The 19,010-nt window shown below is 42.8% G+C and overlaps 1 protein-coding gene across 1 annotated transcript in view; it reads right to left on the reverse strand.

The window, feature by feature from the left end:
- Window positions 1-18,792, reverse strand: part of GRIN2A (glutamate ionotropic receptor NMDA type subunit 2A) — a 523,774-nt gene extending 504,982 nt beyond the window's left edge. The window contains exons 1-4 of the mRNA XM_075899286.1: window positions 18,739-18,792; window positions 18,076-18,135; window positions 17,072-17,261; window positions 15,294-15,716 (exon numbers count right to left, since the gene is read on the reverse strand). Coding sequence (XP_075755401.1) covers window positions 15,294-15,698 — 405 coding nt within the window. The 5' untranslated portion in view covers window positions 15,699-15,716; window positions 17,072-17,261; window positions 18,076-18,135; window positions 18,739-18,792. The remainder of the gene's footprint in view (window positions 1-15,293; window positions 15,717-17,071; window positions 17,262-18,075; window positions 18,136-18,738) is intronic.
- Window positions 18,793-19,010: the final 218 nt, after the last annotated feature.

Genomic DNA, 19,010 nt, shown 5'->3' on the forward strand with positions numbered 1-19,010 from the left:
ATTCTGCACAGCCCTCTCTGGTTCTTCAGCATTCTATGCCTTCAGTACCAAATGCTAGAGTATCAAATGCAAATATCTTTAACTATTGATGAAAAACAATCTGTTATACCTTGTATTTTGCTGCAATGTTGGTAATTCCTTTCCCAAACCAGAAGAAGAACTTAGTGGCTCAAAAGCATGTCTCTCCCACCAACAGAAAAATGGTCCAATAAAAGATATTACTTCACCTAGCTTGTCTCTTCATTATGAATATTATAACACAGTGAGTGGGATGTAACATAGCTAGGAATCAATTGTACTGAAATAACCCTACTAAACAGAACAGTGTCATAATAGAATATCTAAGATTTGGGTATAACCCAAAGTATCTATTAGGCTACGTCTTCACTGCCAGTTCTTCCAGCAGAAAATATGCTAATTAGTTGCAGTCTCATTTGCATATTTTCTGCCATTTCTTTTTGAGCAAGGGGTTTTTGCACAAAAAGAAGCTGTGTGGAAGCTGTGTGAGGCATGAGGATCTTGCGCAAAATGGAGTTTTTGTGCAAAAAACCCAAATGTCCACATTGCTTCTTTTTGAGCAAAAAACTCTTGCGCAAAAAGAAACAACAGAAAATATGCTAATAAGATAGCAACTTATGCTAATGAGTCCCTCATTAGCATATTTTCTGCTGGAAGAACTGGCAGCGTAGATGAAACCTTAGAGAAAAAAATAGGACTGAAAATGCATTTTCCCTCCATAATTTTGTGAAGACTAAGCACTGAGGTGGCAGACCCAAATGGAGTTATGCTAGATCATCTAGATAAGTGAGCACTCTCTCAAATGAATATGCTTTTCAATAGCAATCTAAGGGTATGTCTACACAGCAAAGTTATTTCGAAATAACACCCATTATTTTGAAATAGCTTACTAGCATCTACACAGCCAATAAGCGAGTGCTTATTTCAAATTTGATAAACCTCATTCCACAAGGAATAACGCCAAATTCAAAATAGCTATTTTGAAGTGCTGTGTAGACACTTATATCGAAATATGGGTCCTCCAGTCTTCCCAGGATGCCCTGGTGGCCACTCCAGCCTCAACCAAAAGCACTCCTCTCCCTCCCCATTTCCCCCTCCCTGGAGCCCTTAAAGGCATTGACTCTGGCCACAGTGCCTGTGCCAGCTCCAAGCCTGCCAGCCCAGAGCCAGCAGTCACTGCCCCTGACCCAGTGGCCCCAAAACATGAGACAGCAAGCCACTGGCAGCCAGCCCTCCATCACTCCCCAGGAGCAGTCTGCCACCTCCCACCTTCCTATTTGAAGTAGGAATAAGAGATCCTCCAGAAAAGGGCTTTATTCCAGAGGATCGCGCCAGTCTAGACGCTTTTTTTCCGGCTTTTCCCCAAGCCGGAAAAAAAGCAGCAGACATGTTTATTTAAATCCGCGGGGGATATTTAAATCCCCCGCGGATTTCCCTATCCTGACTTATCTGATTTGCATGGCTTTTCCGGAAATTGTGGCCAGTGTAGACGTAGCCAGAAAGTAACCTGATCACATCTAAACAAACATTCCCTGTGTACTTATATTTATTGCTTCAAGGTTTTGTTCTGCTAGACATGGTTAGTACTATACATTTCATTTCTGTCTCACAGGCTCATTCCAGCTCTCTTACAGCCCTTGTTGCTTCTCTTACACAAATTCAAATCTTAATACTTTCTTCTCATTGGCTCTCCTGGCTCCCTACCAACACTTCCTGGATTTGTTCATGGATTCTCTGAGTATAACCCTTTATAGACAGTATCCCTACCATCTATCACAGTCTTATTTAGAAAAAAAGAGAGAAAAAAACATTTTCTGCAGTCATATATCAGACATATAGATATATGACAAAACTAAAACTAATTTCTGAAACCAAAAAATAATATACATTTGTGAAAAATTTTAAATAAAAATCTTTCCAAATATGCAGTTCAAAAATTATTTTGAAGGTTCACACATAAACTTAACACTGTTTAGCTAGCTCTATCCATGATGCACCAACACCCTCTTATTCCTCCACTGCTTTACAGTCCCAGAAATCACAGAGTTACATCAAGAAAGATGTTCCCATTGGAACTATAAATTTCTATATAGATAGGCCTGTGGGTTTTATTTGAATTTGTCATTTTCTAGATGTGTTTGATAAAAGCTTTCCTCTCCCTGAAATTTTCACCAAATTTAATAATGTTTAATTGCCATGTACTTATAAATATAATTATACAAAGAAGATTTAAGTCCAATTTATGATCTGGGGTATGCTGAATACCACCAGGATATTGTTTTGTTGTTAGCAGTTAATTTATTTTTATGACGGGTTGCTTCCTCCGTGGATAGTTGGAAGTTTCACTCACTATTCAGATAAACATGATTGTCTTCTTCCAAGATGCTGACTATCTGCTTTTATTACTTGTTTCAAATGTATGGTTATACTTGTCAGATACTCTTAGGTGGAGTCTGTCTCATCACACCTAACTAGTCCAGCCAATCGCTTTCATAGGGTGTGTCTAGACTGCGGTTTCAATTTCGAAATAGTGCTTTTTCGAAAGAGCGCCATTATGTGATTATGCAAATGAAGTGTGGGATATTTAAATCCTGGCTTCATTTGCAATTTCGAAGTATCTAATTTACACCCCTCTGTTGAAAGAGGGATGTAGTCTAGACACACCCATAGAGGATAGATTTCCCTCTGAATATGCCTTTTCTGCTCTCCCATAGAGCTATTCTCAATGGGCTACCTCAGTTTCTGTTTAATCACTTTGACCCTTGCTATGTATATGTGTGATAGAGAGGATAATTGTGGTCAGGGTTAAGGAACAGATGGCCTAAAAGACCCAGACAAATTAGCTAGATAATGTCCAGCAGCAATAATGTGCATCTGGCAAGAGTAGCTTGGCATGTCTTTATTTATTCTTATTTACCTTATTTTTTCTCTACCTCTTTTACCTCACTTCCTGCTCTGTTCCTATAAGTCTTTCCCTCTCTATCCTGCCTCCCCACTCCAGGTGCCACATATTGCTGGACTGGAAATGCCACAGACTAACTCAGGTGTGAATTTCAACAAGAAAAAAAAACAAAGCATCTGTCTCATTGGTGGAAACTCCAGTGATCTGATAAGCAATATCACAAATCTGATAAAGTCTGACTGCAAATCTTACATTCTCCTGTTAAATTTAGAAAGGCTTTCACTCCATATTTGAAAAGTGGGATGAGGTTGCACAATTTGAGCTCTGCAACACAAAAAACAGAATTCAAACACTTTAAATTTTACAAACCTACTATACATTTCTGCACTTCAAAATCTTAAGCACAGATCCCCTCTCAAGAACATTACTTCTAATTGAAATAGTCAGTGTTGATGGTCTTTAAGGCTATATCTACACTGCAGCACTATTTCGGGATACCAGAGGTATCCCGAAATAGTTATTCTGCATCTTTTGAATGCACTTTTTATTTCAAAATATAATGGGCTTGCTATTCCATCCTCCCTGTAAGCCTCATTCCATGAGGAGTAAGGGGCATTTCAGAATAGCAATTTATTTCTAAATAAGTGCTGTGTATATGGCGCCAAATTTTGAAATAAGCTATTTCGAAATAACATTGAAATAAGATAAGCAATTTGCAGAGTTCAAATTGCATATCTTATTTTGACCTATGGACCAATGTAGACACACCCTAAAAGACTTGGGGGGAGGAGGAAAGAATCTTGAAAACATCCCAGGGATTTTTAAAAACAATAGTGTGACAGATGGTTTGGAAACAATCCAAGTTGAGTAGGGTGGGTTCCTTCAGATAAAAACCCACACAACTTGGTAGCTTGAGGAAAAGACAATATAAAGCTAGAGTTATAACAGAAACAGGAATAGATGTTCTCATTTTCTTTACCATAGCCCCCTGGGTATATCTGCCAAAACGGTTCCCAGGTCTCCCCTCAAGCCAGTCCAAAGCCATCAACTATATTGCAATCACATCAGAAACAAAACAAAAATAGAAATTCATAAAGTGAGGCTGCTTGTTTATTAAGCTTTACCATCTAGGTAACAAAAATAAAACAAACTATTAAACTGTCCATTCAAATTAAAGTAAACATGTTCTCATGTGCAGTTAATGGATGAAAAATAGTGCAAACTGATACAATATGGGTCTCCTTTCTGTTGAGCTCACTGTGTAAGTTTCTAAGGGTAAGTCTAGACTACATGCCTCTGTCGCCAGAGGCATGTAGATTAGGCTACCAGACAGAGGAAAGGCTCCAGGAGGCATACCTGGATGGACGACAAATACCTTTGATGTCGACACCCGCGCGTCCAGACTATCGCGCTGAGCTGACAAACAGCTGATCAGCTGTTTGTCGGCTCAGCGCGGCAGCCATGTAAATTTAAATGAAGCGGCGATTATTTAAATTGCCGCTTCATTTTCCTATGTCTGGTAGCCTAATTTACATGCCTCTGGCGACAGAGGCATGTAGTCTAGACGTACCCTAAGAGTGCATGCTCCACAAATATGAAGTAATTGCTGAAAGTACTGTATAGAAGTCCTATTACTATTTTATCGGTTATTAAATATAAAACCAACTTGATTTCTTTCAAGAAGTGTTTGAAAAGAGAGCTCTTGAAAGTTACCTGATTGCTTTCAAGCAGGTGGTTAAATGCCAAACTGATGGTTGGGTGTTCTAGTTTTATAGTTTGGCTTCTAACAAGTTAAAATTTAAAATAGCTTGGATACCTTGTGTGTGAATGTTCTGTCTTGTGTACTTCTGGATCATATGAAGCAGTGATTACAAATGAATTTATCAATAGTTTAAATGTTTAGTCTCACATCAGTAGATGAACTTATCAGTGTCTAATGTCAAAGGGTTAGTCTGTATCTGTAACAAGTAGTCCTCTGGCAACTTAAAGATTAACACATTTAATTGGGCATAAGCTTTCGTGGGCAATGTCCCACTTTGTTTTTGCCTATGAAAACTTATGCCCAAATAAATCTGTTAGGGTACATCTACACAGCAACATTATTTTGAAATAACTAGCATTATTTCAAAATAACTTAGTCCATGTCTACACAGCAGGCAATTATTTTGAAATAATGTCAAAATACTGTCAAGCTGGAGGACTTCTTACTCTGACTCCTGTAACCCTCATTATACGAGGAGAAAGGGTAGTCAGAGAAAGAGTGCTCTATTTCAAAATAAGTGCTGTAGAGATGCTCCCAAGTTCAAAATAAGCTATTTCAAATTAGCTATGCAATTGACGTAGCTCAATTTGCGTAGCTTATTTCGAGTTAAGCCCCGCTGTGTAGATGTACCATTAGTCTTTAAGGTGCCACAAGGTCCACTGTTGTTAATAATTTCTGTTTTAAAACACTGTAGGAAATGGCAGGTTAAAAGTAAATCTAAATGACATTTTACGAGAGAAATTACACTATTCTTGTGGTGAAAAATCTTGTGATAGGCCCTATTTAGGCATAATTCCCCATTTACATAAATGAATACAGGCTATGTAGTAGCCTCACTTATAGACCAGGCAAATCTAGGACCATGTGAATTTAGTCCTAACCACAGTAGCCTACACCAAAAATCAACTGTGTTCAAAAGTGATATTGAATATAAATAATCCTATTTGCACAGCCTGAGTCTACATATACTGCAATTCCCAAACCTCAGAAGCTGATCCTCCTCACCATTCAAGAAAATGAAACCAATTTTGTCTTCCTTCAACTCCTGCATGCATCTGAACAGTCCTTTATTCCCCCATATTAGGAAGAGTTAACATTCCCTTCCTCCACCAAGCTTAATGAACAAACTTGATCAGTAGAGGGCCGTCTGCTGAGAAAATCTTCATGAGATTTTGAAAGTAGGAATAAGGGATCTTCCGGAAAAGAGCTTATTTTCCGCAAGATCCCGTCTAAACTGACACTTTTCTCCGGCAAAACCCCGAGCCGGAAAAAAGAGGCAGCCATGTTCATGCAAATGCCGTGGGGGATATTTAAATCCCCCGCGGCATTTACAATTCTGACTAGTCTCATTAGCATCCCTTTTCTGGAAAGGGGTGCCACTGTAGACACAGCCATCGTGTGTGTCTCTGTCAGTTTCACACACACGCACTGTCCTCCACTCTCATCTCCTGACCTAACACACACATGGGGGGTTGTTGTTACTTCTTGTACTGTTTGCAAAGTGGGTTAGTTTGGGTTTCTGACTGGTCTGTGCATTTCATAATTTTCATTTCTCTCTTACACTTACACTTAATTCTTTGAGTAGTGAGTTCTAAAATGCCAAACCTGTTGTGGCTCGAGTCATTATTTCTATGACAAATGCTGTTCCTGAAGTGACTGGCTATCCCTGCATCCCCTAGGAGAGGCAGAGCAGAGGGTCTCCACATACCGTCCTTGCCTGTGGACACTGCTTCTGCAGATCCCATTGATCAGTAATGGGGAACCGTGGCCAGTAGAAGCTGTGGGCTCAATGCCTATAGATGAGGGCCAGCACATGGCACCATGGAGCCATTGATGTACATGCCAGCTGCTTTCAAGAGTGATGCAGGGCCAGGGCAGGAGTTAGCCTGCCTTAACCCCACTGCTCCACCATCCAAAGCCGTCTCAGTTAAATGGTGCCCAGCCAGAGCCTGCTTCCTGAACCCCATCCCAGCCTTGAACCTCCCCCTGCACCCAAACTCCTTCCCAGAGCTTGCACCCTGAACCCCAATCCCCTGCCCTGGCCTATGCCTAGAGCCCCTCCTACACTCAAACACCTTGGCCCAAGACCAGAGCCTGCACCTCAATCCCCAACCCTAGCCTCCTGAAAGTGGATGAGGTTCAGGGAGAAAGAGGGATGGAGTGAGCAGACAGAGGCCTCGGAGAAGGGGTGGGAAGGAAGTGGGGCAAGGGTATTTGGGTTTGAGGAAGATCTTGCATTGAAATTAAATTGAAAAAGTGATCTTGTGGTTAAAAAGGTTGGAGACCACTGCTCCAGAACCTCTCTAGCCTCCTGGAGGATTTCTATAAGGCCTTAGGGCCTAACCCCATTACAGTGACGTAATGGCTTTTACTGGACCAATTTCTGTTAGGAGAGAGGCAAGATATTGAGCCTACTCAGACCTGAAGAAGTGGCTTGTCTTTCACCAACAGAAGTTCATTCAGTAAAAAATATTACCTCACCCACCGTGTCTCTCTAATTAGACAGGAGAGTAAAACACACATCCCGTGAATTGAGGGTTTTCCTAATTCTGCTGTTTAATGCGATGTCCCTCAAATACTTACCTTTGGCTTTTTAAAAGTCTTGGTTTTTTACTATTACAAAGATACAGTAAGAACAATATAAACCAAATGCTGCCTCCTAGTTAACTCAATCTTACAGAACACTGTCTCCAACCGAACTAAAGCAGCAGAAATGCTGTGACTTCACAATTCACTTCAATGAAATATGGAGTTCAAAGCATAATTAGAACCATTTAATACAAATATTATGCATAGAAAATACTGCAGACAATGAGCCTTAACATGCAAATAGTCCTTAACACATGGCTATTCCCATTGGTTTTAAGGAGCTAGTCAAACACTAAAGTATCTTTTTGCCTGTGCTTCCACATTTTGTATAATGTTGCACAAAATGTTGGTTTTTATCTCACAGAGAAAAGAACACAGATAACATATATATATATATATATATATATATATATATATATATATATATATATATCATACAATACTGGTGATGGATGATAGAAGTGTTAGATGATTAAATGTTTGTAAATACAAGGACAAATAATCATTAATAATAGTGATAGAAATGTAGCCGTGTTAGTCTGGTGTAGCTGAAACAAAATACAGGACTATGTAGTCTTTAAAGTGCTACATAGTCCTGTATTTTGAATCATTTATAAATTAATTTTATATTAATACTTTCAAGCCCCCAAACAGTTGCACATTGGGAATATTCATTTAAAAAAGGAATGTCCAGCTAATTTTAGGTGTTCTAATGCACAACGGACTTCAGAGAACTAAAGAAAAAGAAGACTATATTAATGTAATTTATCAGTGTAAGTTACTTTCAAAAAGTCTGACACAATAATTATACACTAATGCTTAATTTTCTTTTTGGGGGGTTCATCTCTTTAGCTCAAGTCTCCTAAACTTGTTTCAAGAAGTACCACTTCCTAATGATAATCTCATTGGAATGTGCCACATATCATTAGGATTATCAGCAATTTCAATATAGGAAATGCCTTTTTGTAAGTTTGTATGTCTATTATTATAAAAAGTATTATTAAAAGTCTATTATTAAAAGCAGCAGTACTAGAAAAGTCTGTATTGAGTTTTTAGAGGTATATCAATGCAAAATAAATAGTTTACTGAGGACACATGCTAATTGCTCATTGTTACACGGCTTTTTTTAACTATCCAAGCTACTACATAAAGCTATTTTGCAAAAATAAACCCAACATGTCCATATGATTGTAAATATGATACGTATTTTCCTACTGTGACAACCAAACAAGGAAACTCAAATGCCAAAAATTCAGTACTGCAAAGATCACAGATCAGGCTTTAATGTTACACAGGCTATTCGAGGCAAAACCTAGTGGAAAAGATAAAGGAGTGAGTCTGAGCTTCATATTTGATTTAAAGCATTTAGGAGGTATTGCCAAGTATGGCACATGCCTGAACATATAAGTAACCTGTACTTATGGAAGCCATCCTACTGAAATCTTAGGGGTTACAGGATCATTACTAAAACAACAAAAGATTATGCTTTGCAGAGGTCTAATGTCTAATTCATGTTGATGCACCTAACCTTGCCACACAGACAAGTTCCAGGAACTGAATGGCCACATAGCAATACCCAGTGCACTATATAAAGGGTTTATATGCTGACAGCCTAATCTAGTGCAGAAAGCAATAGTGGGGTAGGAGATGGGACAAGAAAACTAACATTTATGCAAACATCCAGTATCACAGAACAAAAAGAGCACTACCCTGAAAGCTAACACAGCTCTATAAACTAGAATAGTCATAGAATCAGAGAAAATTGGGGTAGGAAGAGACTTCAGGAGGTCATCTAGTCCATCCCCCTGCCCAAAGCAGGACCAACCCCAACTAAATCATCCCAGCCAGGGCTTTGTCAAGCCCATTCTTAAAAACCTCTAAGACTTGAGATTCCACCACCTTCCTAAGTAACTTATTCAAGTGCTCCTAGTGAAATAGTTTTTCCAAATATCCAACTTAGACATTCCCCACTGCACCTTGAGACCATTGTTTCTTTTAAAGTCATCTGCCACCAGTAGACTAAGTTTCTGACCCAAATCATGGCACTGGTTTGGGAACTGGGTTTCATATTCCAAGACCTTCCTTTCTTCAACAATATAGTGAATTTTACCTGTGCTATGCAGGAATTTTCTTCCCAAAGAGAGTTTAAAAAGCTACACATGTAAATATTATTACTGTCCAAAGCCCAGCTTGGAAACACATTAAGTACATGACAAAAATTATTCTACGATTAAGGCAATTTATGCTTATTATATGCATGCAAAGGTTCTATTCAACTGGTTAACTACTTTATGATGGTTTCATAAAGAACAGAACTATTTTACTCCCAAGTGAAGATCTTGAAAATTTAAGTTTCATCTAAAGCAAGCATTTTTAAATACCAAGTCGGAATGACCACTAAAAAACAGATGTCAAAACAGAAATAAATACAAACAGTTAATTACAGGATTAATATACTACTAAAACACCTCTGTTTTAGTGATCTAAATCAAGGTGTATCTATTTTACAAGGTGACTCTATATTACACATATACCTATGTGTATGTAAGTTAATAACCTCTGGAGACCTGCACAAGATTAACTACTTCATTTTCTCAGATACCTCCTCTAGTTTTTAAATTTGTGGCAGGTGGGATTTTCAATTGCAAGTTTTTTGATTAGGTATAAAAATGCGGATCTATTTAAATATTAGTTTTATCAAGATTGTATAACCTTACAAATAATTCAGTAGCTCATGATGTAATAGTTCTCATAACCTCATCATCATGGGCATGTCTACACTAGGAAATTATTTTGAAATAACTTATTTCAAAATAATAACTCCGGAAATAGCTATTTTGAAATAGTGTTTCCACATTACAAGGCAGCACTGAAATAGCACAGAATTATTTTGAAAAAGCAAATCCACACTGATTGGAGCCTGCATTGCATTTAAAGACCATGGAAGCACTCTGGGGAGGACACCAGGAGAGCAGACACTTCCTGTAGCTGCTTGCTGAGGCTAGCTGACACTCATGCTTAAAGGGGCTCCTCTCTACAGTCGTGTCTCACATGCAACTTTTCCACTGCCTACCCCCTCGCAGGACACCACACTTACGCCACATTCTCTGTTGCCTTTGAGGACACCACAGCACTGACTACATGGAGCCACAGCTGCTGCAAAGCAGTGCCAGGCTCAAAGGCCTCATGCTGCACCTCATGGCATAGTTGATCCACACTGCCCGCATGCTGCTTCAGGACCACAACAGGCAGCCCTGACCAGGGGACCTTTTCACCCAGACCCTGGTGTGCCTGCTGCAGCAAATGATCCTCAATACCCTGCATACCATGGAACACCACTTCTGGCAGAGGGAGGCCAATTCTGACTGGTGGGACGACATCGTCCTGCAATGATGGGACACCAAGCTCCAGAACTTCTGCATACAGAAGACCATCTTCTTGGATCTGTGTGAATGGCCCTACCCTGGCTTCAAGCAACTGGACACTCAGCTGAGACCCGCCATTCCCCTGCAGAAGCACGTCCTGATCACCCAGTGGAAACTCACCACGCCAGACAGCTACTGCTCCATGAGGAACCAGTGGGGAAATCCATGTTCGGGGCCATGCTAATGCAGGTGATCAAGGCCATCAACATCATATTGCTGCAGAGGGTCATCACTCCAGGGAATGCTGAATCGATCGTCATTGGCTTTGCTGCCATGGACTTTCTCAATTGTAGGAGGCCCATAGATAGCACCCACATCCCCATCCTGGCAAGGGTGCTATTTCGGGCACCTGAGGGACAGCAGCCATGTGCTCTGCATCACAGCTAGCTTTCCATACCGTTCCCAAGACACTAAGGGAGGGAGAGGAAAGTGCTTGAATTCCATGCATTCCTCTCACACCTGGCTGGTGAAGGGAAGTGGCTGGTGGTCCACTCCATACGCACAGTCATGTGCTCCATGACTGATATTATTGAGGAGCACATCGCCTCATGCTTGTGTAACAGCTGCTCCCACATAGCCTTTCTCTGCTCCCAGTGCTCCTCATCGAAGCTCTGGATGAGGGACTGGAGGCAGGCCATCTGGTCCCATAGCAGTTTTTCCCTGGTGCACTTCCTCAGGCAGATCTCACGGAGTCAGGAAGATGACATGGGAGGGTGTGCCATGCTCACAGCTGGGCCAGCTGAGAGGAAAAGTGACAAGGATAGTCATCTTGGTAAAAAGGAGACACTATACATGAAGCCTAGCCCTGATGTCTGAGACAACACTGAAGGTTTCAAGTTCAGAAGATGGTGATGTGCTTCGAGTAAGGCCATATGTTGCCTACACAGTGGGCACTTTCCTATAGGGGTATGGACATCACAGGGGAGCATCACTACTCCCACAGCCCAGGGACAAGCAGGCCTGGGAAGATGCTGGCCAGACCAGGAGCCTGCGGGCAGGAGTGGGGATGGGACCGCTCGGCTTCCTTCCTTGTCCTACACACACCAGATCCAGCATTGGTGGCATCCTGCAAAGAACTTCTACCTCTGCCTGCGGGAAGAAGGAGGGTGTTGGGGGAGGTGTGTGTGAGTGGCAGAGGCTGCTTGCCAGACAGAGTGTTTCTGGGTTCCTTTTCTCACAGCAGGTTCCCATGCAGGTGATCGGTCTCCTCCACATTGCTGTGCTTAACTGTGAGTGGATGCTGCCTGACTGCAGGCATGAGCCTGTGCTGTATGTGGCACTGTTGTGTTTCCATGACTCCAGCCTCCTTAGCAGTGGCTTGTCATGGGAAGATGTCCCATCGCAGAGTTCGAAGTAAGGCAGGCCTGTCCAGGAACCTTGTAAGAAGGAACGAAGGGTTCCTGTGTGAAAGCATCATGGGGCTGAGTGTTCCAGACTGGCTCTCCATGTGCACCTATGTGCACAGTCTGTTGTGCGAACCCCAGGCTGAGAAGGCCAAGTGAGGCATGTGCAGCCCCTTACAGCCCGCTGCCTGCCCTGTATGTATATAGGGAAAGTTATGGAATGCACCTGAAGTGCCTTCACCAGGATTGTCCAAGTGCTGGGAGACATCCTGAGATGGGGGGCATTGGCTCCAGACTGAGGATCAGCTGGCTTGCGGACATGGTGTCCTGGCTAGCCTACTCCTCCTCATCTTCCTCATCATCATCATCCTCCACTACAGTCCTGCCCTTGTGGAGGCTGACGCCGTGTGTGTCCTGGCCGGAGTCAATGATGATGCAAGGGGAGGTGACCAGTCTCCCTCCCAGGATGGCATCCAGCTGCTCATAGTAGCAACAGGTGTGCAGTACCACCCCAGAGCAGGAGTTTTGCTTCCTGGCCTTTGTGTAGGTCTGCTGGAGTTCTTTCATTTTCATCCAGACCTGGTCCAGTGTCCTGGTGTGCCCTTACTCCACCAGGCTGGTGGCCATCCAGCTATACATGCCAGAATTGCACCTCTTGGTGCAGAGATCCTGGATGTTGGTCTCCTCCCCACAGACCTCACTGAGATCCAGGATCTCTACACCAGTACAGGCTGGTGCCCTCTTTTGCCCTGACCAGGGGCATCGAAGGGTGCTGTGGGCTTGCTGACATCTGAGGGGGGGTTCAGAGGGAGTGCTGGGGTCACTCATGACTCCACTAAAGGGTGATGTGTGACACGGGGCTAGCAGGCCTCTCCTGGTGCCACAAGCCCTTTCCCTTCTTCCTGCAGCTTTAAACTCTGCAGAAGAAGGGGAGCATTGGAGTTGTAAAGGGTGTGGCAAGAGCGGACACAAGTGCAGCTGTGAGAAGCCTGTGGAGGCCAATTATTTCAATATAGTAACAGCTGAGCGTCCACACTACCACTATTTCCAAATAACTATTTTGAAATAATGTTATTCCTCATGACTAGCGGGAGTTATTATTTCAAAATAACCAGTTGTAATTTTGAAATAACCATCTTGTTAGTGTGGATGTTCTGCTTGCTATTTCAAAATAAGAGGAATTATTTCAAAATAATTGTAAACCAAGGCTATATATGCCTTTAGCATTTAAGGTAGTAACATCATGAACTCTGTGTCAGAGGGGTAGCCATGTTAGACTGTAACTAAAAAAACATTATATATATATAATCATGAGCTTTCGTGAGCACAACCCACTTCTTCAGCTGAATAGAATAAGGGGTCCAGAGGTACAAATACATAGTAGAAAAAAGGAAAGAGGGGAAGAGTAAAAAAATTGTCAATTAAAGTGTCTGTGCTAAATGAGGCTAATAGAGTGGGCTGTAAGTGTCTGATACTTAGCTTTTATATCATTTGGGTGTTGAATATAACAGCCCATCCAAGAAATGTCTTTGTTCAATCCCTGGCTAAATGTGTCAAATTTGCATATGAAGGTTAGTTCTGCAGTCTCTCTCTCTAGTTGGTTCCTGAAATTACTTTTGAAGAGAATAGCCACTTTTAAATCCAGTAATGAGTGCCCGGCCAAGTTAAAATGTTCCCCAACAGGTTTGTGTGTGTTACCATTTCGAATATCTGATATGTCCATTAATCCGCAGGTCTGCCTATAGAAATTCCACTACAATTCAAACATATATTTACTGAACCATTATATGACATTGCCAGTAGTAATGATAAAGGTCACTCAAAATACTAACACTGAAAGAACATCTTTAGTCCCACCAGTTAATAAAACGAGTGAAATGCTAAGTCAGGAATTATTTCTGATTACTCCTTCAAAGATCATACATAATCCATCTCTTCTGTTCTTCACATTTAAGAAGTATATCTAGACTCACTTTACATAATTCTTTTCAACGTTTCTTTGAATCTGTGTGAATTTCTACCCAATATGTAACAGTCTCCTTGCCTCCCTTGTTTTATTGCTACAGAAAAGCTTTCTTCAGCTGCTTGGAAATTATACCTCATTTCTCAGTAATATTTTTGTCCTTGATAATGGTTTTAGAGAATGATGTGCTGAAAAAGTATTTCCTGAAATGTTAATAAATGACTTTTGACTCAGCAAGTGTGCTGAATAACCCTTGTCTCTTTACAGAAGTGACAAACAAGGCGGGTGCTAGAGCTTTTCAGTATCAGCCAATTGTTTCTTGCCCCATCGCTCAGCCAACACACACTGACAGTGGAACTGATCAGGACATAGGGCTTGATCCCTTAAGATACTGGGCACCCTGTAATCCTTGGAGATAGAACACTGCACACCAGGCTGTGTGTGCTAGAGGGGGCGTTTGCCATACCTCTGAAGCCTCCAGTAAGGAATGTGCACTGGAGGTGTAAGTCACTTTTCTAGTACTTCATAATCTTAGGATGAGTGATATGGAAAAACATTTTCCTAAAAATCATCAGTTCACATTATTTCAAGAGTTCAAAGGCTAACCAGCCGCACACCATAACCTCATGTTTACCACAAGGGAGTCCAATTAACTGTAACACAGGTTCTCAGTAAGCTGTTGTAACATTAGGTAAATATCAAAGTATGGACCTTTATATACAACTGAGGTCAATTCCCAGTAAACTATTAATGGGGGAAAAATCAAGTCTAAACTGAATATCTGTGTACAGTATTTACCAAAAACCTCTAAGTTCTCTATTACCACTACCCTCATCAAATCCATTCAAGTGTATTGCATGTGATCTTTCCCAGTGTGGCACTTCTTTCTAGTGTTGCCAATAATATTATGCCTTTCTTTTAAGATGAAAAATAGGACAAAACATTTTATTGTTACAATTAGGTTAAATAAGCCATCAATCTTTGGGGTCATCATCAATATAACATGACTAAAATGATCAGAATCTAGCTTAGGGGTAACTAAACTGTCAGTAAGAACATTCTTTATGTAAACAAACAAATTGCAGACATAAACCCCACAAAAAAATCTTACAGAGATTGGGTGGTAATTCAGTACAAAACTGCAGGATAATGTTGTTTTAAAGTTCAGAATATAGGCTGTTAGAGGCATCCTCCTTTGAGCTGCTTGCAGAGCACATATTCTGAAGTTAGTATGCACAATGAAGGTACACTGGTGCAACAAAAGCTTTAAATAATTTTTAAAAATTCCTACCTTATCAGCCATGATCATGGAGGAGCCGCCATGAATCCCCAGAATTGGAATAAAAGTCTGAGATGAAATAAAATCCAAAATCTGAGCTATTGCCTCTTGATCAGTATCGTCTCCAAAAACTACCCCATGGATCTTGGTGCCTGACATCAAGTCACAAACATGTGTTATAATGCTTTTGGGGTCAGTCTGGTTCACCAAAAGGGTCACTACATTAACATCAATGGCCAGGTCTGCTGACATTTCCCTGCTCCAGAGAGCTCGGATGTCTCGTTCTGTGACATGCTTGGTCCTCTCCAGAATTACTGCAATGTTGAGTATGGGATAACTTTTCTCCACTCCATGAACAAGATCCAATTGCACCAGAAGAGCTTGGAGTACCAGCAGAGCACAGCCAATTTTCCCCATCTTTGCCACCTTTATCCCCTGCAGAAATGAATGCATTGCATGAGAAAAAAAAGAATAAAATATGCTACATAGTCCCCTACTAAGCTTTTGATGCAAAATATCTCAATAGAATGCGTCCTTGTTAGCTTCCTTCCACCTTAGTCTTCATCTGACATCATTTTAACTATCCCATGAAATTAGCTCCCTTGTGACAGCGTTATGAACTGTTTACAACAGACTAGAAAAAAATGCAGTACAAGTTCTGGGAAAAGGCACCAATGTTTCTGATCTAATTAAAATTAAATGAGGGAACCAATTAGCACTGGGAAAAATTGCTTAGGCTCTCCCCCCCACCCCCCCACCCCCACCCCACGAACCTGTATTTTGAAATCTGGTAATGGACTGAAAGGGAGATGCACCTTTCCCATAAAATTAGCCCAGAAAGACACTAGAATCCCACACCTCATGCATCCCACCCATCTTGAAGAGCCCCAGAAATGTAATTGTATTTGTAAATCTTTTAAATGGCTGCAGCTAATGCATTACTACTGCGAGTCTGAAACAGATTCAGACATTATTCTAACCTATTTCTCCCTATCTCCTTTCCCTACTCTGCATTGACTTTTACATCTCTGAACTGAGGATCTCAGAGACTAAGCTGCTATTGGTGTATTAGGGAACAGCGTGTTCAATACATGAGCATCAGTGCAGTGGTTTGCTCTGTCCCCCAGTATTTTTAGGAGGAGGAGATGAGCCCTGGACAGGGTGGGGAGGGTGATTTGAGCCGGCCAAGCTCAGGGTCTCCTTTTGCCCCTGTGTCCTGACTCCCAAGACTCCGGGCTGCCTTTTCCAGGTCTCCCTTCTCACCCCGCTAACCATAATGTCTCCATCAGCATCATCTGTTGCCGAACAAACCCAGGAATCTCGCTGTGACTGAAGCTGTTCCTGTGGGGATGGGCTGGGAATTTCTGATACCACTGAACTGCATCTCAGCTGCACCGGGCTTCCCAAGCCATTATGCTGCATGCCAGGTTCTGATGACTGCAGCAGCAGATGCAGCAAAGCAGGATTATAAATAATGTAACCCAAGCCCTGCAGATGTGAAGCTGCTTTACCCGCTCACGGGCCCAGGGAAGAAGCTGCTCTCCCCGCCGCTGGAATCGTGGTTTCCTTACCTAGCTAGACTGCCCAGGGAAGCAGTGATTGCACCATTACATCTGTAGGCACACGCACATCCCCCACAGGGGAGCTGAAACCTGCAAAGTCCGTCCTCGGGCGCGTGCGAGCCGCGCTGCGAGCTCCGGTTCCAGGCAAGGCAGAGAGGCACGCGCGGGGCAGCAGCGCCACTTGCTGGCCGCGGTGCGCGCCGCCTGGACACAAACTTTGCAACCTACCGAGGATGCCCGAAAACGTAGTTGCTGCTATTTGGCACGCGGCGAAGTTTGGCATTTCGTAACCCTCAGCACCAAGGGGCCGGGGCTGCTGCCATCCCTCGTCCCAAATACAGGAGCCTGGCCGCAGCCTGCTTTCCGCATCGCATCCCAGGGCGGCAGCTACCCACGCAGGAAGCGAGGCGAAGGGGGGCTGCAGGGGGGCAAACGGGGCGGGGGAAGAGGACAGAGGAAGAAGAACATTAGTCAGAGCGAAGGTGCAATGGAAACAGCCTCCCGACTCCGATGTGCACATGAAACGAGCAAAATGCCGTGGTCTCTCCCCCCCCCCCTCCCCCGCCACCGCCGCTCTATGTAAAAATAGCAGCGAGGAGACCTCCCCCAACAGCAGTGACAGGGCGGCCGGTCTTCCCTGGAAGTCCGCCCCCTCCTCTCCCCTCCTTCCCCCGCAGGTGGGCTAAATATTTTGTGCTAGTAACAGTCTATTGCCTCCAACGACAGGGCACTGCTTGTGCTCCAGGGATGAGACACCCAACCTGGAGCGAGCAGCCAGACGGTAACTAATTCACAAGATCAAGGACAGGAGTTTTCTTGACAGGTTCAAAACAAGCATAACGGGGGCGGAGGGAACAGCTGAATCAATATGGAAAACGGCTCTTTTTTATCCCGATTAGAAGCAGGCTGGTTCTCAGATCATCCTAAACAACCAGCGAGCTGCAGAATAGCAGCTCCCCCCAGCTCCCTTGGTTTTGATTTTGTATTCAATATGTCTAGGAAAAAATAAAGACACTTCCTAAAGTAGCCATGGCTAAATTTAGGGTGATGGCATGTTTGGCAAATAAAAAATCAACATTTACTGGAAGCTACGTAAGAGTCGACTATAAAGTAAAACCGAGGCTTTAAAGACAGAGGGAGACTGCAACATTTTACATGTGTATCATTCCATAGCTAAGAGCCCATTTGCATCTAACAATGTGTCGGTGCTAGCCATGAAGGGAAATACTTACTGCATTCTCCCGCCACATAGTTCCAAGCTTAAGATCCTCAAAGTCATTTCAGTAGATTCCCTTGTAAAGAACAAAGTGGAAAATAGGTCTTTTAATCCCTGGATTTCATCCTACAACTTGCTCCCACCGCAGTAAATAGAAACCCAGCTGCTCCTTATTGCTTAAAATCCGCCGTGATCAAGTTTTAGCAAAGCCACTTGCAACTGAGATTTGCTTTTACCCTTGGCAAAAAAACCAAAACGTTCAGCATCTTCATCTCTTTAACAAAAAAGGCAATTGTGTTACTGCAGCAGATCTACTGGACAGCAGCCCCGGAATTCCTCCCAGCTTCCTGGGAACTGAGCAGATTGTCAGCATTACATCCTTAAAGAGTGTTAGAATTACAGTGCATACTACAAAGCACGTTCTCCCTCCCTCTCCTTCCGGGAGAGTGTTGCACTGTCCTGCACACGAGAGAGAAGAGCTGCAGTCAGGTTCAGAGTTGAATGCACTGATTCTGTAGTAACAGGCTGCAGGCAGCACAGCTTTCCAGCAATCCGAGACGGGGGGGTTCTCTGCAACTCCTCCCCTCACTCCCAACCTCCACGCGGGAGAGGGAGGGTGTTTGGAAGGAGAAATTACACCCATCTGAACCTGGTAAATAAAATCCTGACAAATACTTACCATTTAAAATGATCTGCGTGGTTTCTTTCATTTGAAAGGCTCCCTGTGCCTCCCTTCCTACTCTCCCCACCCTCTACCCCCAGCTATTAGACCTGGACCAAAATGGGGCAGTCCCCGGGGCTAGCCGACTCCATGGATTCAGGGAGGGGGAAAACAGCAATACCATGAGCAAGAGCAGCTCCGGGAAGTCCCACAACATCCACTGCACCAATGCCAGGATGGCAGCCCAGTTGGGAATCTCAGCCTACTCGTGACCCACACTGGGGGTCATT

This window comes from Pelodiscus sinensis, chromosome 16, assembly GCF_049634645.1.
Source record: "Pelodiscus sinensis isolate JC-2024 chromosome 16, ASM4963464v1, whole genome shotgun sequence".
NCBI lineage: Eukaryota > Metazoa > Chordata > Testudines > Trionychidae > Pelodiscus > Pelodiscus sinensis.